Source organism: Anolis sagrei, chromosome 8 (assembly GCF_037176765.1).
Source record: "Anolis sagrei isolate rAnoSag1 chromosome 8, rAnoSag1.mat, whole genome shotgun sequence".
Taxonomy (NCBI): domain Eukaryota; kingdom Metazoa; phylum Chordata; class Lepidosauria; order Squamata; family Dactyloidae; genus Anolis; species Anolis sagrei.
In genome coordinates this window covers 4,573,939-4,596,258 of record NC_090028.1, presented here as the reverse complement: position 1 = coordinate 4,596,258, position 22,320 = coordinate 4,573,939, and the positions used below count along the sequence as shown (strand labels likewise).

The 22,320-nt window shown below is 44.9% G+C and overlaps 1 protein-coding gene across 1 annotated transcript in view; it reads right to left on the bottom strand.

The window, feature by feature from the left end:
- Positions 1-21,961, bottom strand: part of ZNRF1 (zinc and ring finger 1) — a 46,681-nt gene extending 24,720 nt beyond the window's left edge. The window contains exons 1-2 of the mRNA XM_067471165.1: positions 21,839-21,961; positions 20,880-21,579 (exon numbers count right to left, since the gene is read on the bottom strand). Coding sequence (XP_067327266.1) covers positions 20,880-21,579; positions 21,839-21,961 — 823 coding nt within the window. The remainder of the gene's footprint in view (positions 1-20,879; positions 21,580-21,838) is intronic.
- Between the last annotated feature and the right edge of the window lie 359 nt (positions 21,962-22,320).

The window sequence follows — 22,320 nt, the reverse complement described above, 5'->3', positions numbered from 1 at the left end:
ATGCATTATCACACAAAAGCACACAAGGATGAGGAAGAAGAAAGAATCATAGAGTTGGAAGAGACCTTCCAAACAAGGAGCCTCTACCACACTCCGGGGCAGAGAGTTCCACTGCTGAACAGCTCTCTCAGTCAGAAACTGTGTCTGGAACCTGGGGTGAGTCCAGGATCACTCCCAAACTGTGAACCTGCGTCTTCAGGGGGAGTGTAACCCCGTCCAACACAGCCTGTAAACCTATTCCCTGTTCGGCCTTTGAACTGACCAGGAGAACCTCTGTCTTGTCTGGATTTAGTTTCAATCTGTTTGGCCTCATCCAGGCCAACACAGCGACCAAGCACCGGTTCAGGACCTGCACAGCCTCCTTAGTGACAGGTGGGAAGGAGTGATAGAGTTGGACATCATCCGCATACAGATGACATTTGACCTCAAAACTCTGGATGATCTCTCCCAGAGACTGTAATAATAATAATAATAATAATAATAATAATAATTTATTTATTTAATTGCTGTTTCAGAGCATCCAGTCCATTATATTACATTTCTAACAGAACAAAGCAAACAAACAGACAAATACAAAACTTGTGAGTTTGGTAGTTGGTTAAATGTCCCTTGACCAGTATCTGGCCACTTGGAGTGCTTCCAGTGTTGCTGCAAGAAGGTCCTCCAATGTGCATGTGGCAAGGCTCAGGTTGCATTGCAGCAGGTGGTCAGTGGTTTGCTCCTCTCCACACTCGCATGTCAAGGATTCCACTTGGTGGCCCCATTTTTGAAGGTTGGCTCTGTATCTCGTGGTGCCAGAACACAGTCTGTTCAGTGGCTTCCAAGTCGCCCAGTCTTCAGTGTGCCCAGGAGGGAGTGTCTCATTTGGTATCAGCCATTGGTTGAGGTGCTGGGTTTGAGCCTGCCACTTTTGGACTCTCGCTTGCTGAGGTGTTCCAGCGAGTGTCTCTGTAGATCTTAGAAAACTATTTCTAGATTTAAGTCGTTGACGTGCTGGCTGATACCCAAACAGGGGATGGGCTGGAGATGTCTCTGCCTTGGTCCTTTCACTATTGGCTGCTACTTCCCGGCGGATGTCAGGTGGTGCAATACCGGCTAAGCAGTGTAATTTCTCCAGTAGTGTAGGGCGCAGACACCCCGTGATAATGCGGCATGTCTCTTTCAGAGCCACATCCACTGTTTTAGCGTGGTGAGATGTGTTCCACACTGGGCATGCATACTCATGAGCAGAGTAGCAAAGCGCAAGGGCAGATGTCTTCACTATGTCTGGTTGTGATCCCCAGTCAGCTTTCGTATGATATTGTTTCTAGCACCCACTTTTTGCTTGATGTTCAGGCAGTGCTTCTTGTAGGTAAGAGCATGGTCCAGAGTAAAAACAACAAGCAATAAACAAAAATAAACAATACAGTTAATATAACTCACAGGTAGACAATAACACATAAGAATTTAAAAACCTATGGCTAGGCCAGATGTAATAGTTAAAACTTTAAAAATAAATGCTGGACATGAACTGTAAACCCAGGGAAAAGGAACTATCAAATTAGTTACTTGTAAATCCTCTGACAGATTTTTTGGTTGAAGAACGGAGTCCAAATGCTTGACAGAAACACACCAAAAGGAATTGCAATTTCAGGATTTGCAAGCAACAGCATAGGTGATGTCGAACAAGCAAGCAAAGACGTCAGAAGCCATTAGCTCACACTTTCTCTCCAAGGACTTTCCCATCGGCTGCAGAAAACTCATGCCAAAAGCCACGCTCTGAGAAATGTCCCTTCCACATACAAGTACACGTTTCATGCCCTCTGGTTCTTCTGTCTGGTCACTCCTGGATTCAAGCTTTAAATGTGCACACTGTCTTTGCTATAAACGACTTCTGCTACCTTGCTGCTGCCCAAAGCACTGCCCATGTTGGGACATGCTTGCAAGGGTAAGAAGAGAAACTCCAAAGCCACATCATTAATTAGATGCTAAATGCCCTCTGTCTACTATGATAGGCACCCAAAGAAATGGCGTGGCCATGGTGGTCCTCTCCGTAGTTACCTCCAAACTGGATTACTGTAATGCACTCTACGTGGGGCTGCCCTTGAAGATGGCTTGGAAATTTCAATTAGTACAACGGACAGCAACCAGGTTACTAACTGGAGGGACTTACAGGGAGCGGTCAACACCCCTGTTTAAGGAGCTCAATTGGCTGCCGTTCATTTTCTGGTCCCAATTCAAGGTGAAGGTTCTTACCTACAAAGCCCTGAACGGTTTGGGACCCGCCTACCTGCGTGACCACATTTCTGTTTAAAAACCCACGCAATCTTTTCGATCATCTGGAGAAGCCCTGCTCACACTCCTACCCCCTTCGCAGGTGCAATTGGTGGGGATGAGGGAGGGGACCTTCTCTGTGGTGGCCCCCCGACTCTGGAACTTACTTCCCAAGGATATCAGACAAGCCCCCACATTGGCAGTCTTTAGGAGGAGCCTGAAAACGTGGCTGTTCCAGTGTGCCTTCCCTGAATAAAGGAAACAATTCCCTGCAAAATGTCCTCAGAAGCACTTTAACTACTCATTGGGTTGCTCTCCCTTCATTTCGTTTTAAACCCTCCTGCTTAGAGACATCCTACCTCTGTTCATGCCCAGCATTTTTTTTAAAAAAAATAAATTATTACATCTGGCCCGGCGAAAGGTTTTTAAATTTTTGTGTGTTATTGTCTATATGTGAGTTATATTAATTGTATTGCTTTATTTGCTTATTGCTTTGTTGTTTTTACTGATATGTTGTTGGGCTTGGCCTCATGTAATGTTGTAGTAGAGCCTGTTGACACCGCTGCTACTGGTAGTAGGAGTGGTAGAGGAGGGAAATGAGGCGCCCAGGTGTTAGATGAGGAACAGCAAAGAAAGAGGATCCGGGAGATACTTATGTCACCCACTGATGGAGAGTCCTTTGAGGGTTTCTCTGAGAGTGAAATGAGTGAGGAGGAGGAGGGAGATACAGATGGGAATAGGGGAATCAAGAGGATTACTCGAAAGCAGGAATCAGACGAGGAACGTCAGAGAAAGAAGATCCGGGACATACTTACTGCTCCCACAGAGGACGAGGATTTCATGGGTTTTTCTAGGAATGATGGGTCTGGGAGTGATGGGGATGAAGAGGAACCATTGGATTGGACCAAAGTACAGGAGGTTCAGAATGTGTGTACTCAACTAACGTCCAGTGACACTTTTGAGGGGTTTTCTGGTGGTATGGATTGGCAATCTGGTGATACTGTGGATTCATGGGGAGACCTAAGTCTTGACAAGAGGTGGAAGAGTTGGAGGGATAGGCGTTGGCGTTCAGCTGTAGAAGCTAAGCCAGCTGAGAGTGATGAGGATGGGGATGATGAGCTGTAAGATAAATGTAGTCACTGGAATGATAGAACTTTGCAGTAGGCAAAGTGTTGGTTTCGTGCCTTGGGTCTTGTCGCGGCCACTTTCTTGTTGGCCTTGGGTCTTGGATCTGCAAGTTGCTGCCTTGCTTCGTGTATCGACCAGTTTGGATTCTCATAAGTGCGGATTTCCTCTTTCCTTGACTTCGGACTGCTTTTGACGACGACGCTGCTTTGTGGACTTTGGAACCTTCAACTGGGATTTCTTCAACTTTGGACTGCATCTGGACGACGGCTTCTCTTCACGGCTCTTTGTTTGTTTGTCTTTTTTGAACTGTGTGATTTTAGCGTGTTTTGGAAGAACTCTTGTTTAATCCGGGTTTTTTGCCAGTTTAATCCGGATTATTTTCTGAGTTTGTTTTACAAGCTGAAAATTGCTACAAACTTTGAGATTTGACCAGAGGCACTGAAGCAAGTGTCTCTGAGTCCTTTAATAAACTTTTGTTTTGGACATACTCCAGTGTCTGGCTCTTTAAAGCATCTGGGTTCCGACATGTAAGCCGCCCCGAGTCCCCTTGGGGAGATGGTGGCGCAGTATAAATAAAGTATTATTATTAATATTATTAGAGAAAGCTCAAAGAAAATGGACATTTCCAAACTCAAGAAAATCCCATCTAGTTAAGATGGTTTCAGAACAAAACCAAAAGGCAGGGAAGTCTACCGATGGAGAGAAAAATAACCCAGGCCTGCTTTCAGAGATGAAAGCCAAGGGAGTGGTAAACGTTAGGATCAGCACATACTTGGATAGGTTACCAATCCCACGCTATGCGTTGAAACTCCATCTCTCTTATAAGAAATCCTAACAGTTTGGGAAGGCTTATATAAATAGCCGTTTGCCTGGGTGCCTGAAGCGAGCAAAAGCATTCTTTAGAAGTGTGGCCAAACTCGTTCCGCTCCCAAACGGATGCACTCCGGCATGTTTAGGCAGGGGAGTTTTCAAGTCGCCTCCCGTTAACTTCTCGAGGTTCACCTGAAATGTATTTCTCAGGCGGAATTTTTGGAACAGGTCGAGATGCTCTTCTGCAACACCATCTGCCTGGATTGGTGAAGCAAACCTACAAAATAGAGCAGAAACCTGCCACCTATTTTATTTTCTGGGCAAAGAAACTGGGGCAGTGACTAACCCAAAGTCCTACAACATGGTCTGAAAGCAAATGATGCTATAATTATGCCGAGTCTGGGTCAGTTTAATGCCTGGATTGGAGCATGCCTGGAAACCTTACGTAAACCACTGGGAATGTTTCCCTGCAGTAGGGAAGAATAGGAATGAGAAGGCAGGAGATGATCCCCAAATCTTGGTACTATGTCTACAATAAGACCCCATAAATGCTTAAAAACAAGATCCACGATTTCACTTACCACCCTGGGGGGAGGTGGGGGGACTGTTTCTCTGCGAATTTGCAAGGTCAAGCAAGTCTATGGTATGCTTGCTCTAAATCAGTGGTTCTCAACCTTTCTATTGCTGTGACCTCGTAATACAGTTTCTCATGCTGTGGTGACCCCCAACCATAACATTATTTTCGTTGCTACTTCATAACTGTCGTTTTGCTACTGTTATGAATCGCAATGTAAGTATCTGATACGCAGGATGTATTTTCATTCACTGGACCAAATTCGGCACAAATATCCAATTGGTTTTGCTATTTGGGAGTTGTAGTTGCTGGGATTTATAGTTAACCTACAATCACCTTGTCTCTCTCCTGAGGAATCTGTACAAGGACCAAGCAGCAACAGTAAGAACTGACCATGGAACAACAGACCGGTTCAAGATTGGGAACGGCGTACAGCAGGGTTGTATCCTCTACCCCAACCTATTCAACTTTTATGCTGAACACATGCGATGTGCGGGGCTTGACGAATGCAAGGCTGGGGTGAAAATTGCTGGAAGAAACATTAACAACCTTAGATATGCAGATGACACCACTCTGATGGCCAAAAGCAAGAAGGAGTTGAGGAACTTTCTAATCAAGGTGAAAGAAGAAAGCACAAAAGCTGGGTTGCAGCTAAACATCAAAAAAACCAAGAGTATGGCAACAAGAATGATTGACAACTGGGAAATAGAGGGAGAAAAAGTGGAGGCTGCGACAGACTTTGTATTTCTAGGTGCAAAGATGAGTGCAGATACAGACTACAGCCAGGAAATCAGGAGACGCTTCCTTCTTGGGAGGAGAGCAAGGACCCATCTAGATAAAATAGTGAAGAGTAGAGACATCACACTGGCAACGAAGATCCGCATAGTCAAATAATAATAATAATAATAATTATTATTATTATTATTATTATGCGGCTTACAAAGGCCAAGGCCTCAACAAACAATAGCACAGCAAATACAACCAAAAGCAAAATCAAAAACATTAAGCAAAACAATAAAACAACAAAACAATACACCATAACACAATAAAACTAGGGCCGGGCCAAGTACTGGGTACAGATTTAAAAAGTTCTGGGTGTGACAGTCAAAGCAATGGTATTCCCCATCATCACCTACGGATGTGAGAGCTGGACCAGAAGGAAGGTTGAGCGAAGGAAGGGAGATGCTTTTTAACTGTGGTGCTGGAGGAAAGTTCTGAGAGTGTCTTGGACCGCCAGAAGATCCAACCAGTCCATACTTCAGGAAATAAAGCCCACCTGATCATTGTAGGGAAGGAGAGTAGAGGCCAAGATGAAGGAATTTGGCCACATCATGAGAAGAAAGGAAAGCTTAGAGAAGACAATTATGTTGGGAAAAATGGAAGGAAAAAGGAAGAGGGGCCGACCAAGGGCAAGATGGGTGGGTGGCATCCTTGAAGGGACTGAATTTATCTTGAAGGAGCTGGGGGAGGTGACGGATGACAGGGAGCTCTGGCGTGGGCTGGTCTATGAGGCTACAACGAATCGGAAACGACTGAATGGATGAACAACAACAACAACAACAATCAAAGAGCATTATGAGCTCCACCAATGATGGAATTGAACCAATGTATATTGTCAAAGCTTTCATGGTTGGAATCACTGGGTTCTTGTAGGGTTTTCAGGCTATATGGCCATGTTCTAGAAGTATTCTCTCCTGACATTTCACCCGCATCTATGGCAAGCATCCTCAGAGGTTGTGAGGTCCTCTGAGGATGTGAGCCTACAAGAACCTGAACTAAGGAGGAGGGCGACTAAAATGATCAAGGGTCTGGAGAACAAGCCCTATGAGGAGCGGCTTAGGGAACTGGGCATGTTCAGCCTGAAGAAGAGAAGGTTGAGAGGAGATATGATAGCCATGTATAAATATGTGAGAGGAAGCCACAGGGAGGAGGGAGCAAGCTTGTTTTCTGCTTCCTTGGAGACTAGGACGCGGAACAATGGCTTCAAACTACAAGAGAGGAGATTCCATCTGAACATTAGGAAGAACTTCCTGACTGTGAGAGCCGTTCAGCAGTGGAACTCTCTGCCCCGGAGTGTGGTGGAGGCTCCTTCTTTGGAAGCTTTTAAGCAGAGGCTGGATGGCCATTTGTCAGGGGTGATTTGAATGCAATATTCCTGCTTCTTGGCAGGGGGTTGGACTGGATGGCCCGTGAGGTCTCTTCCAACTCTTTGATTCTATGATTCTAATGTATTGTCCAAATTGGGTGTCGATTCGTTCAGTTATGTTAATCCCACAAACGAACATTACATTTTTATTTATATAGATCACACTGCTATGCTACAGGAAGATGGTGAGCTGTGATTATGGTAGAAAACAAAAGCCAAAAGCAACCCCACACCCATTTTTAATTTAATTGAATATTTTGCAAGAGCTTTCCTCTCCTTCATTCCAGAACTTATAGCCAAGAACCGGGGATCTTGTGTCAAAGCAATGAGGGGAAGTGGCAGCAAGCAGATGGGAGATAAGTCCTGTGCAAGGCGAGATATGACCTTCACTCCTCTTGGAAGAAGAAATTAAAAACCCGAGCCACAACAGCGGGGCACACCACATCCTGCGACACCGATAGAGCAGAGGAGTGTCCAGTTGCTTAGGGAGACATCAAGCGATGGAAAGTATTAATTGGGGGATCAACTTAATTATTTTGGCCGCCAAAGACACCGGTCGTTAATCAGCTGCATCAGGTACGTCTCATGAGATCGGATGTCAAATAAAGAAGACATTGCAGCTGTAAACAATCTACGCAGGCTTCGAAGTCCAGGCAATGAGAGATAGAAATCTAGAGGCAACGTAGTAGTTTGAGTATTGGCTCTGGAGAGCAAGGTTACTGTCGGAGCTCAGGATAGATTCACTACAAATACCAAGGCTGTAGGTTTTGTAGTTTATTGAGAAAAAGCAAAATCAAAACAGAGAAATAAAGTTGCAAAAGTTCAATAGCCAAAACAGTCTTAAATGCAAAGGCAAAGTTCCCAAGATGCAAAGGCAAATAACATGAAGCATAGTCCTTTAGCATTGGTTAAGCAATAGTCCATGGCAGCATGACAAGGTCTCCAAAAATCAGGGTCAAAACCAAAGTCCCAAAGAGTCAGATGCTTTCCCCAAAAGCCAAGGTATTTCCACAGAAGTTAACAGGATATAAGCAACATTGCACTGACAAAGAATGCCCTTCGACCAGATCATTAAATATGTTCTCCCAACATAAAAGCATTACGTTGACCTCGAGCTTCACGTTTGTTGGCAAGGCGTGAACTTCTGCGGACTCTTAATTGCAAACGGTCCTGTCTAATCAAATCTCCACTATCTTCAAGGGTGGCCAGCCCTGCTGGGAACCAAGAGGTCCTGAGCTCTCAGAAGGAGCCTCCACCTGCAGCTATGAAGTTTCACTATCTTTATCTAAAACCACATTCCTTTCTCTGGGGAACAGATATGCCGTCTCTTCTTCAGAATCAACAGTATCTGCCTCAATAACCGGAACATGTTCAGAAATCTGTAACCCATCCTCCTCCTCGTCCTGAGGAAACTCAGGCTCAGAAAGCTCAGGCTCAGACTGAGCCACAACAGTTCCAACCTCCACTCAGCCACAGAAACCCACTTGAGTAAGTCACAGTTTCTCAGCCTCAGATAAAGGCAAAGGTAACCCAACTATTAATAATATATCTTGCTAAGAAGACCTCATCATAAGGTTGCCATGAATCAGAATCCACTTGAAGGCATGCAGAAATTTATACAGAACTGATCAACTATTTCAATCAAGATATCATTATTATTCATGTTATTTTGACAGAGAATTGAGAGGATTCAAGACAGAAAGAAAACAGAAAGACCTCATAACCTCTGAAGATGCTTGCCACAGATGCAGGCGAAATATCAGGAGAGAATGCTTCTGGAACATGGTCATACAGCTTGGAAAACTAACAACAACCCAGTGATTCCAGTCATGAAAGCCCTCAACAATACATTGAACACCTCTATAGGGAGAAGCTGTTCCAAGACACGCGGAAGACCTCATAACCTCTGAGGATGCTTACTACAGATGCAGGCGAAATATCAGGAAAGAATGCTTCTGGAACATGTTCATACAGCTTGGAAAACTCACAACAACCCAGTGATTCCAGTCATGAAAGCCTACAACAATACATTGAACACTTCTACGAGGAGAAACTGTTTCAAGACACGCAGAAGACCTCATAACCTCTGAGGATGCTTACTACAGATGCAGGTGAAATATCAAGAGAGCATGCTTCTGGAACATGGTCATACAGCTTGGAAAACTCACAACAACCCAGTGATTCCAGTCATGAAAGCCTTCAACAATAAATTGAACATCTCTATAGGGAGAAGCTGTTCCAAGACACGTGGAAGACTTCATAACCTCTGAGGATGCTTGCCACAGATGCAGGCGAAATATCAGGAGAGAATGCTTCTGGAACATGGTCATACAGCCTGGAAAACTCACAACAACCCAGTGATTCCAGTCATGAAAGCCTTCAACAATACATTGAACACTTCTACGGGGAGAAACTGTTTCAAGACACGCAGAAGACCTCATAACCTTTGAGGATGCTTACTACAGATGCAGGCGAACTATCAGGAGAGAATGCTTCTGGAGCATGGCCATACAGCCTGGAAAACTCACAGCAACCCAGTCATTGAACATCTCTATAGAGAGAAACTGTTCCAAGACACGCAGAAGGCCTCATAACCTCAGAGGATGCCTGCCATAGATGGAGGTGAAATATCAGGAGAGAATGCTTCTGGATCATGATCAGACAGCCCAGAAAACTCACAACAACCCAGAAAGAAAACCCCTGGACCCACATTCAAAATATTGAGACTTATATGCAGGAACATGGATGCAAAACAAACCAGAGACCCTTCTTGAACACGCCATGCTAAATCAAGGGCAAGGGGTTGAACGACGCACTGTAATGATTGTATGTGCAGTATTGTGGAGTGAAATTATGCACCATCCTCAAAGCAAAATAGACAACCAACAAAATCCAAAGGAGAAGAAGAATTTGAGAAAGAGTCCAGCAAGAAAGAGAAAATAAACTGGCCGCAGGGAGCATCTTCCCATATGTAGCACCAACCCAATTTTTGCAAGATGGCATGGTTAAGTTGTTATTGTATGAAAATAAAATAATTTAAAAATTTAAATTAAAAAAAGAAAATAAAAAAGGGGAAAAAAGTAAAGCAAACAAACAGCCCGATTCAACAGAGCAGGAAATAAGCTTGGAAGGATCCAGTACACTTCCAATTTGCTGACATCATCTAGCTTAATTGATATTTTAAATCAATTAAGCAAGGATCAGATAAGATGACTAAAATATAATCAGCTGGCAAGATGAAAGCAACTTCCTCCTCTTCCTGGCAGTAGCTGCTTACAAAATGCCTCGCCTGCAGATACTGTTCGGTTTTTGCATATCTGTTCCATGCAATAGAGCAAAAGAAAGAGAGAGGAAAAAAAACCTTGCAGTATGTCTATGTGCTCTTCTTAGATGGATACCCAACATAGTACAGGATGAGCTTCAAAGATCCTTCCTCTCAGGCTGCTTTCAAGGCAGATGGGAAAACCCCTCTGCTTCTCAGAAAGGAAATTGAGTTTATTGACATCCAAAACTTTCCATCCCTCTTGCCACAGAGCACCAAACTAAAGACAGACATCAGGGTTCTCCAGAAACTGGTAGTATTTTCAAAATTCTGCTGCACATCACCAGAAATAATCACTTTCAAGCTTACTGATGTACACGTTTTAATTAATACATTAATTATCTACAATTTGACACCTCTAATTAAGTAGAAAGGAAAAAAAGAAAACTATTTCAAACAAATGTATTGTGGAAGGCTTTCATGGCTGGAATCACTAGGTTCTTGTGGGTTTTTTCGGGCTATGGGCCATGTTCTAGAGGCATTTCTCCTGACGTTTCGCCTGCATCTATGGCAAGCATCCTCAGAGGTAGTGAGGTCTGTTGGAAATAGGACAATGGGTTTATATATCTGTGGAATGGCTGGGGTGGGGCAAAGAGCTCTTCTCTGCTAGAGGTAGGTGTGAATGTTTCAGCTGACCACCTTCATTAGCATTTGAAGGCCTGCCTGAGCCTGGGAAAACCTTTTGTTGAGAGGTGTTAAGATGTGCCTGGTTGTTTCCTCTCTGCTGTTTTGCTGTTGTAATTTTAGAGTTTTTTAATACTGGTAGCCAGATTTTGTTCATTTTCATGGTCTCTTCCTTTCTGTTGAAATTGTCCACATGCTTGTGGATTTCAATGGCTTCTCCGTGTAGTCTGACATGGTGGTTGTTGGTGTGGTCCAGCATTTCTGTGTTCTCAAATAATATGCTATGTCCAGGCTGGTTCATCAGGAGAAATGCCTCTAGAACATGGCCCTATAGCCCGAAAAAAACCCACAAGAACCTATTTCAAACCAAGTTTGGTCTGTGTTGCATGGGGTTCCAAGGCTATTTCTTAGGAGGCCAGGCTTGGGTTAGGGTACTGTATATACTCAAGTATAAGCCTAGTTTTTCAACCCTTGTTTTGGGCTGAAAAAGTCCCCCACGGCTTATACTCGAGTCAAAGTTATTTATTATTTTACTCTGTCATTATTATTATTATTATTGCATTTATTATTTTACTCAATTTGTTATGATTATAGTTATCATTTTACTTTATTACTAGCCATCCCCTGCCACGCATTGCTGTGGCCCACATGAGGGTTCTGTGTGGGAGGTTTGGCCCAATTCTATCGTTGGTGGGGTTCAGAATGCTCTGTGATTGTAGGTGAACTATAAGTGTCTGCAACTACAACTCCCAAGTGTCAAGATTCTATTTTCCCCAAACTCCACTAGTGTTCACATTTGGGCATATTGAGTATTCGTGTAGAGTTTGGTCCAGATCCATCATTGTTTGAGTCCACAATGATCTCTGGATGCAGGTGAACTACAACTCCAAAACCAAAGGACACTGCCCACCAAACCCTTCCAGTATTTTCTGTCGGTCACGGGAGAACTGTGTGCCAAGTTTGGTTCAATTCTATAGTTGGTGGGTTTCAGAATGTTCTTTGATTGCAGGTGAACTATAAATCCCAGCAACTACAACTCCCAAATGACAAAATCATTTTTTTTGAGTGAAGGACATATATTGGGTTGCTAGGTGTATTGTGTCCAAATTTGGTGTCAATTCATCCAGTGGTTTTTGAGTTCTGTTAATCCCACAAACTAACATTACATTTTTATTTATATAAATTATTACATTTATTATTTTATTTTATAAGTGTTATCATTACATTTATTTTATGATTGTTATTATTCCATTTATTTTTTCACTCTATACTATTCCATTTATTATTTTACTGGCCTTATTATTATTATTAGAAGGATATGTAAACACATTTAGGTTGAAGAAGGTTAGGGCAGTCTCATCTTAAATTACAATGTTATATAAATATTAAAAAAACATTTAGTTTTTATTATATGTTATTTTTTAAATTGTATTTATGACATTGTAAGCATTGAATTTTGCCCTGTTAACCGCCTTGAGTCTCCTGCGGGCTGAGAAAGGTGGTATACAAATACAGCAAGCAAACAAACAAACAGACAAACAAACAAACAAACAAACAAAATCCCATTCAAAGCACACCCGACAGATGGCCATTTGATTATAATGATTATTACATTTATGTATATTTATACTCCATTTTTTTCTACAAGGAGACTCAAAGCAGCTTGACTTGAAGACAACGACATTCACTTTTGAAAGGTACAAAACACCTGTTTTGCAAAGCAAGTGACTTTCAAACTCTCAGTTTACTTCAAAGTCTACTACTCCTATGGAATCCTGTCCTTTGTAATGTCATGGGTTGTTTAATATTATCTGTCGGCAAACTTCAGCAAACTGCAAGCCCTCTGCTCCCATTCAATTTTGAGTTAAAAGTGAAATGCAAGTGCTATATTGCATTTACTCCAATCTAATGCTCACATTTTTTTGGATAAATTACCTCGCCAAAACCAGGATGCACATTAGAGTCACATAATAGGTAATCTTAGTGCTGAACCAAAGTGCTAAGAGAAGCTGCTTCAGGAGCACCTGGAGCTTCTATTTAAGGGATGCCATCTTTGTCATAACTCAATGCTATGCAATGCTGGGTTTTGTGGTTTGGAGAAGCATCAGCCTTCTTTGGCAAAGAAGGCTCAAAGCCTTGTAAAACTACAACACCCATGACTCCATAGAATTGAACCAAGGCAATTAAAGTGAATTCATTTTGCATTTTGACCAAGGCAGAGACATCTCCAGCTCATCCCCTATTTGGGTATCAGCCAGCACGTCAACGACTTAAATCAAGACATAGTTTTCTTAGGTCTACAGAGACACTCGCTGGAACACCCCAGCAAGCGAGAGTCCAAAAGTGGCAGGCCCAAACCCAGCACCTCAATCCATGGGTGATACCAGATGAGAGACTCCCCCCTGGGCACTCAGAAGACTGGGCGACTTGGAAGGCGCTGAACAGACCGAGCTCTGGCACCACGAGATGCAGAGCCAACCTCAAGAAATGGGGCCACATAGTGGAATCCTCGGCATGCGAGTGCGGAGAAGAACAAACCCCTGACCACCTGCTGCAATGCACCCTGAGCCCTGCCACATGCACGATGGAGGACCTTCTTGCGGCAACACCAGAGGCACTCCAAGTGGCCAGATACTGGTCAAAGGACATTTAACCAACTACCAAATTTGCAAAATCTGTGTATTTTTTTCTTTTCTTTTTAATATGTGTGTTTGTTTTGCTCTGATAGAATTGTAATACAATGGTATGGTTGCTGATGACACGATAAATAAATAATTTTGCAGCATAGATGCACCCCAAGGTTTTCTTTTCCATTGTTGAAAGCTTTGGTGCTCTAACACTTTTGTTTTCTAAGCAGGCAAATTATAAAGAGTACACCTTTTGCTGTTGTGCATTACATCTGCCAGCAAGATAATAATAATAATAATAATAATAATAATAATAATAATCTGGGGGCAGAGGACTTTTACAAGTAAAACGAGCAGTTGAAGAAGAAAAACATGAGGCCCTGGCAGAATATGTCAAGGAAAGCCAAGAACCTGCTTTAATTGAAGTCAATAATTGGAAACTTCTCAAAGCACAGCAGACAAAGAGTCAGTACAAGAAAACTGCACTCCAAACCAGAGTTGACAACTGGCACAACAAAGCATTGCATGGGCAGTTCCTTGACAAAATTGAAGGAAAAGTTGACAAGGAGAAGACCTGGTGATGGCTCATGAATGGAACCCTGAAGAAGGAGACAGAAGAAGGCCTGATTCTTGCAGCCCAGGAGCAAGCCAACAGGACAAAGGCCATTAAGGCCAGGATCGAAAAATCAGCGGATGACCCAAAATGCAGATTGTGCAAGGAAGGTGATGAAACCATGGACCATCTCCTCAGCTGCTGCAAGAAAATCACTCAGATGGACTACAAACAGAGGCACAACTCTGTGGTTCAAATGATTCACTGGAACTTATGTGACAAGGACCACTGCCAGCAGTAAAGAATTGGTGGGATCATAAGCCTGCAAAGGTCGTGGAATATGAACATGCAAAAAATACTGTGGGACTTTCGAATCCAGACTGGCTAAGTTTTGGAACACAACACGCCAGACATCACGATTGTGGAAAAGAAAAAAGTCTGGATTATTGATGCCGCCATTCCAGGTGAGAGTCACATTGAGGAAAAACAACAGGAAAAACTCAGCCGCTATCAAGACCTCAAAATCGAACCGCAAAGGCTCTAGCAGCATAAACCAGTAAAGGTGGTCCCAGTGGTCATCGGCACACTAGGTGCCGTGCCAAAAGATCTCAGCTGGCATTTAGAAACAATCAATATTGACAAAATCACAATCTGTCAACTGCAAAAGGCCACCTGACTTGGATCTGTGCGCATCATTCGAAAAATACATCACACAGTCCTAGATGCTTGGGAAGTGTTCAACTTGTGAGTTTGTGATACGAAATCCAGCATATAGATCTCGTTTGCTGCGACATACTGTGCTTTTGTGTCAATAATAATAATAATAATAATAATAATAATAATAATACAACAGCCAGCAGAGTGATCTTGTCTGCTGCGGACTCATCTTGTTCTGTTTCTAATGATAATAATAATAATCATCATCATCTTTATTTATACCCCGCCACCATCTTCCCGATGGGGACTCAGGGCAGCTAAAATGAGGCAAAGCCCAAAAATACAATATAGCACAATAAAATACAAAACGCAGAGAACAAAAAATTACATCAGAAAAAAAGTTAACAAAATTAAATAAATAAAATACTCTTTTTGGTTTCAGGGTTTTAAAAATTGGGCTGCACATTAGATTCAATGGTGCATTACTTGAGTAAATACGAGTAATTTTGTAATTTGGAAGAGTCTCATATCCGGACTTTTATTTCACTTGGAAAGACTTTCCTCAAGCATCCCCACAAACAGAAACTCAGCCCAATGACTCACAAAAGCTTCTCCTTTATATTTGAGACTTTCAATTCTGTCCTGACCTTTCCAATCAAACATCCCCTCGGTTTTAACACCTTCCAATGGATTAATACCAAAGATCCGTCGAGCACTACATCCTGTAGCCAGATGTCTCTGCAAGGAGATGGCAAGGAAAACCACAAGGTCTGCAAGCTGTGAATGCCTCAATTCTCATCTATCTTCACTTTGCATAAACAGTTATGAGGTTCCTTTTTCCGAGGTTCCTTTTTCCGGCTTAAGGAAAGGGCAGCTGGAGATGAAGGCAGTGCCGTAAATACAGAAATATCAATTCTAAGGAGAGCACTGTTCTCTCCAAAAGCAAGGCATGGCTTCCTTTTTGTTCTAAGACACATCAAAATATCCTTTTAGGTCCCTGACACTATTCAGCCCAACAGCTACTGGCCTAAATACACTACTACAGGCCCCAAATCCCATCTGATCTTAGAAGCCAAGCAGGGTGAGCCATGGGTAATGCTAAAACTCATCAAAAGACCTATCTTTACCAGCAGGCCTACCCAGCCAGCTTTAAGCATGAATTTCAAACTCGTGTCTGTGTTTAACCTAGGTCCTGAGTATTTCAATATTTTACAGAAATATGCATCTCTTATACAAATATGTATATTTATAGAAAGTTAGCAGTGTTTATGCTGTAACCCACCCTGAGCCACAAGGAGAGGCAGGTAATAAATACAATTATTATTATTATTATTATTATTATTAGAAGGGAGACTGCAATAAATACCAGGCATTGTGGCTGCTATTATTATTATTATTATTATTATTATTATTATTATTATTATTATTAGAAGGGAGACTGCAATAAACACCAGGCACTGTGGCTGCTATTATTATTATTATTATTATTATTATTAGAAGGGAGACTGCAATAAACACCAGGCACTGTGGCTGCTATTATTATTATTATTATTATTATTAGAAGGGAGACTGCAATAAATACCAGGTGCTGTGGCTGCTGCTATTATTATTATTATTATTATTATTATTATTATTAGAAGGGAGACTGCAATAAATACCAGGCACTTTGGCTGCTATTATTATTATTATTATTATTAGAAGGGAGACTGCAATAAATACCAGGCGCTGTGGCTGCTGCTATTATTATTATTATTATTATTATTATTAGAAGGGAGACTGCAATAAATACCAGGCACTTTGGCTGCTGCTATTATTATTATTACTATTAGAAGGGAAACTGCAGTAAACAGGCATTGTGGCTGCTATTGTTATTATTATTATTATTATTATTATTATTATTATTATTAGAAGGGGGACTGCAATAAACACCAGGCACTGTGGCGTTTATTGTGGCTGCTGCTGCTGCTATTATTATTATTATTATTATTATTAGGAGGGAGACTGCAGTAAACACCAGGCGCTGTGTCTGCCATTATTATTATTATTAGAAGGGAAATTTATTTATTTATTTATTTATTTATTTACGACATTTATATGCCGCCCTTCTCACCCTGAAGGGGACTCAGAGCGGCTTACAAGGTAAATATACATATAATATATTATTAACATAGTACAATTGCAATAAATACCAGGCACTGTGGCTATTATTATTATTATTATTATTATTATTAGGGAGACTGCAATAAACACCAGGCGCTGTGGCTATTATTATTATTGTTATCATTATTAGAAGGGAGACTGCAATAAACACAAGGCACTGTGGCTGCTATTATTATTATTATTATTATTATTATTATTATTATTATTAGAAGGGAGACTGCAATAAACCCCAGGCACTGTGGCTGCTGCTATTATTATTATTATTGTTGTTGTTGTTGTTGTTGTTGTTATTAGAAGGGAGACTGAAATAAACACCAGGCACTGTGGCTAACTGCAAGCCAAGATGGCTAAGCCAAGGCTGAAGCTGTTGTATTTTGGACATATCACAAGAAGGCATGGTTTGTTAGAAAATACCATTAATGCTTGGGAAAGTCGTAAGGCAGAAGGATTCAACATCTGAACTGGAGGGAGGGTGTTTGGGGTCAGAGCTGTTCGACAGCAGATGCTGCTGCTTAGCAGTCTGTTTGGGGTCTCCTTTTTTGGAGATTTTAAAGCAAAGGCTGACTGGCCATCTGTAGGGAGAGCTTTGACTGTGCCTTTTCACCTGGGATTGGAGTGGGTGGGCTTTGGGGGTTCCTTATAACTCTATGCCTCTATAATAAACACAATCCAATATTCAAGGAAGAATGTCCCAGTGAAGCTTTGGAGAGGCGGCTAGCATAAATCCTTTAAGCAGAGGCAGAATGGCCATCTGTTGGGATGGCTTTGATTGTGTCTCCCTTCAAAGTAGAAGAGGGGCTGTGCAGATCCAGCATGTGTCTCCCTCCTATTGCCCAATTGGGTCACACTAAAGCCTCCTCCTCTGATGGGTTTTAAACCACACTGGGATGATGGTCCTCCATCTCCCTAACTCCATTGCCAAATAGGGTCAGACTAGACGTCCTTTGGGAGTCCCCTTTCACCTGTATGGGAGTGGCTCTTCTTCTGGATGCTTTTAAACCACAGTGGAATGATGACCATCTGTCGGGAGAGGTTTGATAGTGTCCCCCTCCCTCTATTCCCAAACGGGGTCAGATTAGATGTCCTTTGGGGGCTTCCCTTCCACCTGTAGAGCAGTGTCTCCTCCTCTGATGGGCTTTAAACCACACTGGGATGACGACCATCTGTCAGGAGAGGTCTGATTGTGTATCTCTCAATCCATTTCCAAACAGGAACAGACTAGATGTCCTTTGGGGATCCCCTTCTAACTGTATGGCAGTGCCTCATCCTCTGAAGGCCTTTAAACCAAACTGGGATGATGCCCATTTGTCGGGAGAGGTCTAACTGTGCTTCCATCCCACCCTTTCCAACTGGGGTCGCACTAGATGTCCTCTGGGGGTCCCCCTTCTACCTGTAGGGCAGTGCCTCCTCCTCTGATGGGCTCTGAACCACAGTGGGATAATATAAATAATAATAATAATAACTTTATTTATACCCCGCTACCATCTCCCCAAGGGACTCGGTGAGGCTTGATGATGATGGCCATCTGTCGAGAGAGGTCTGATTGTGCCCCCATCCCTCCCTTTCCAACTGGAGATCATGCTAGATGTCCCTTCCACCTGTAGGGCAGTGCCTCCTCATCTGATGGGCTTTAAACCACACTGGGATGATGCCCATCTGTCGGGAGAGGTCTAATTGTGCCTCATCCCTCCACTGCCAAATAGGGACAGACTAGATGTCCTTTGGGGGGTCCCCCTTCTAACCGTATGGCAGTTGTTCCTCCTCTGATAGGCTTCAAACCAAACTAGGATGATGCCCATCTGTCGGGAGAGGTTTAATCGTGCCTCCATCCCTCCCTTTCCAACTGGGGGTCGTGCTAGATGTCCCTTCCACCTGTAGGGCAGTGCTTCCTCCTCTGAAGGCCTTTAAACCGAACTGGGATGATGCCCATCTGTCGGGAGAGATCTAATTGTGCCTCCATCCCTCTATTGCCAAATACGGACAGACTAGATGTCCTTTGGGAGTCCCCCTTCTAACTATATGGGAGTGCCTCCCCATCTGAAGGCCTTTAAACCACAGTGGGATGATGCCATCTGTCAGGAGAGGTCTAATTGTGTCTCCCTCAATCCAGTTCCAGTTCCTCCTCCTCCTCTGATGGGCTTTGAACCAAACTGGGATGACGGCCATCTGCCGGGAAAGGTCTAATTGTGCCTCCATCCCTCCCCCATTGCCAGTGCCTCCTCCTCTAATGGGCTTTAAACCATACTGGGATGATGGTCCTCTACCTAACTCCCTTTGGGGGGTCCCCTTCCACCTGTATGGCATGCATCCCCATCTGAAGGCCTTTAAACCACACTGGGATGATGCCCATCTGTTGGGAAAGATTTGATTGTGCCTTCATCCCTCCCTTTCCAACTGGGGTTGCACTAGATGTCCTTTGAGGGGTCCCCCTTCTAACTGTATGGCAGTTCCTCTGATGGGCTTTAAACCAAGGTGGGATGGTGGCCATCTGCCGGGAAAGGTCTAATTGTGCCTCCATCCCTCCCCCATTGCCAGTGCCTCCTCCTCTAATGGGCTTTAAACCATACTGGGATGATGATCCTCTACCTAACTCCCTTTGGGGGGTCCCCTTCCACCTGTATGGCATGCATCCCCATCTGAAGGCCTTTAAACCACACTGGGATGATGCCCATCTGTTGGGAGAGATTTGACTGTGCCTTCATCCCTCCCTTTCCAACTTGGGGTCATGCTAGATGTCCCTTCCACCTGTATGGCAGTGCCTCCTCCTCTGATGGGCTTTGAACCAAACTGGGATGATGACCATCTGTCGGGAGAGGTATGATTGTACCTCCCTCAATCCATTTCCAAACAGGGTCAGACTACATGTCCTTTGAGGTCACTCTTCCACCTGTAGGGCAGCGCCTCCTCCTCTGAAGGCCTTTAAACTACACTGGGATGATGCCCATCTGTCGGGAGAGATCTAATTGTGCCTCCATTCCTCTATTGTCAAACAATGTCAGACTAGATGTCCTCCGGGGGTCCCCTTTCTAACTGTATGGCAGTGCCTCCTGCTCTGATGGGCTTTAAACCACAGTAGGATAATAATATAAATAATAATAAAACTTTATTTATACCCCGCTACCATCTCCCCAAGGGACTCCGTGCGGCTTGATGATGATGGCCATCTGTCGGGAGAGGTCTAATTGTGCCTCCATCCCTGTCCTTTGGGGGGGTCCCCCTTCCACCTGTATGGCAGTGCTTCCCCATCTGAAGGCCTTTAAACCACACTGGAATGATGCCCATCTGTCGGGAGAGGTCTGATTGTGCCTCCATCCCTCTATTGCCAAATAGAGACAGACTAGATGTCTTTTGGGGGGTCCCCATTCTAACTGTATGGCAGTGCCTCTTCATCTGAAGGCCTTTAAACTACACTGGGATGATGGCCATCTGTCGGGAGAGATCTAATTGTGCCTTCATCCCTCCCTTTCCAACTAGGGGTCGTGCTAGATGTCCCTTCCACCTGTAGGGCAGTGCCTCCTCCTCTGATGGGCTTTAAACCACAGTGGGAAGATGCCCATCTGTCGGGAGAGATCTAATTGTGCCTCATCCCTCCATTGCCAAATAGAGACAGACTACATGTCCTTTGGGGGCTCCCATTTTTAACTGTATGGCAGCTTCTTCTCCTCTGAAGGCCTTTAAACCACAGTGGGAAGATGCCCATCTGTCAGGAGAGATCTAATAGTGCTTCCATCCCTCTATTGCCAAATAGAGACAGACTACATGTCCTTTGGGAGTTCCCCTTCTAACTATGGCAGTGCCTCTCTAACTATCGCAGTGCCTCCTCCTCTGAAGGCCTTTTAACCACATTGGGATGATGCCCATCTGTCAGGAGAGGTCTGATTGTGCCTCCCTCAATCCAGTTCCAAATAGGGTCAGACTAGATGTCCTTTGGGGGGTCTCCCTTCTAACTGTGTGCTATGGAGGCCTTGAAACCATATTGGGATACCGGCCCTCTGTGGGGAGAGATCTGATTGTGCCCGACTCACCTCCGTGCGAGGCGCCGAACCACCTGGGGCCGAGGTGGATGGGGAGGGCGTCGGCGAGGGCGGAGGAGGCGCGCGCGCCCAGGTAGAGCACCCCGTCGCGGGGGGGAGGCGCGCCCCCTCCCCCTCCGGTCTCCTGGAAACCGTTGCCATGGGAGAAGGGGGCGGGGCCTGCTCCCGAGGCCGAGGATGAGGGGTGAGGCTGAGGCGTGGGGCCTGGCGCCGAGGAGGAGGAGGAGGACGCCGTCGAGGAGGCCTCTCCCGCGGCGCTGGCGGCGGCGGCGCTCACGGAGCTGACGGAGCGGCTGCGGAGGCCCATGGCTCGGCCTGCTCCGCCGGGACCTCCTCCTCCTCCCGTGGCCGCCGCTGCCGCCGCCGCGGAGCTCTGCTTGCCGCCCATGGCCGGGGCCAGGCCTCCGCCTCCGCTACTGCTGCATCCTCCTCCTCTTCCTCCTTCTCCTTCTGCTTCGGCTTCTTCTCTCCGCCGCGCCCCAGCGGGCGGCTCGGGCCTCCGGCGGGGCTCATCCAGGGGGGAGGGACTGACGAGCCTCCTCAGCCGCCACTGCCTCAGCCGCCGCCGCCTCCTCCTCCTGAGGAGGAGGGAAGGAAACAAGACAATAGCGGCGCACACTGCGCACGCGCCCACAGCCGGACGGCCTCCCGCGGTCTGCGCATGCGCCCAGGGTCCCCTCCTCCTGTGTTGCTTCTGACGAAAGGAAGACAATTAGGGCCAGACGGTCTCCCGCGATCTGCGCATGCGTCAAAAGCCGGGCTGCCTCCCACGGTATGCGCATGCGTTTAGGATCCCCTCTGCTTCTGGAGGAAAATAATAGGGCGCCCGACTGCGCACGCGTCAAGAGCCAAGCTTCCTCCCATGATACGCGCATGCGCCCAGGATCCCCTCTTGCTTCTGACAATAGGGGCGCCCGACTGCGCACGCGTCAAGGGCCGGACTGCCTCACGTAGCGTGCGCATGCGCCAAGCATTCCCTTCCCTGCCTCTATTGCTTCCGAAGGAATGAAGACAATAAGGGTGCCCGATTGCGCACGCGTCAAGGGCCAGACTGCTTCACGTAATGTGCGCATGCGCTAAGGATCCCCTCCCCCCCGCCTCTGTTGCTTCTGAAAGAATGAAGACAATAAGGGCTAAGGATCCCCTCCCCCGCCTCTGTTGCTTCTGAAAGAATGAAGACAATAAGGGCGCCCTATTGCGCTTGCGTCAAAAGCCGGACTGCCTCCCACGATACGCGCATGCGCGCAGGATTCCCTCTGCTTCTGAAGACATGCGCCAAGTATCCCCTCTTGCTTCTGAAGGAATAGGGGCGCCCGATTGCGCATGCGTCGAAGGCTGGACTGCCTGCCCGTGATCTGCGCATGCGCCAAAAATCCCCTCTTGTTCCTTCTGAAGGAAGAAAATAGGGGCGCCCGACTGCGCACGCGTCAAG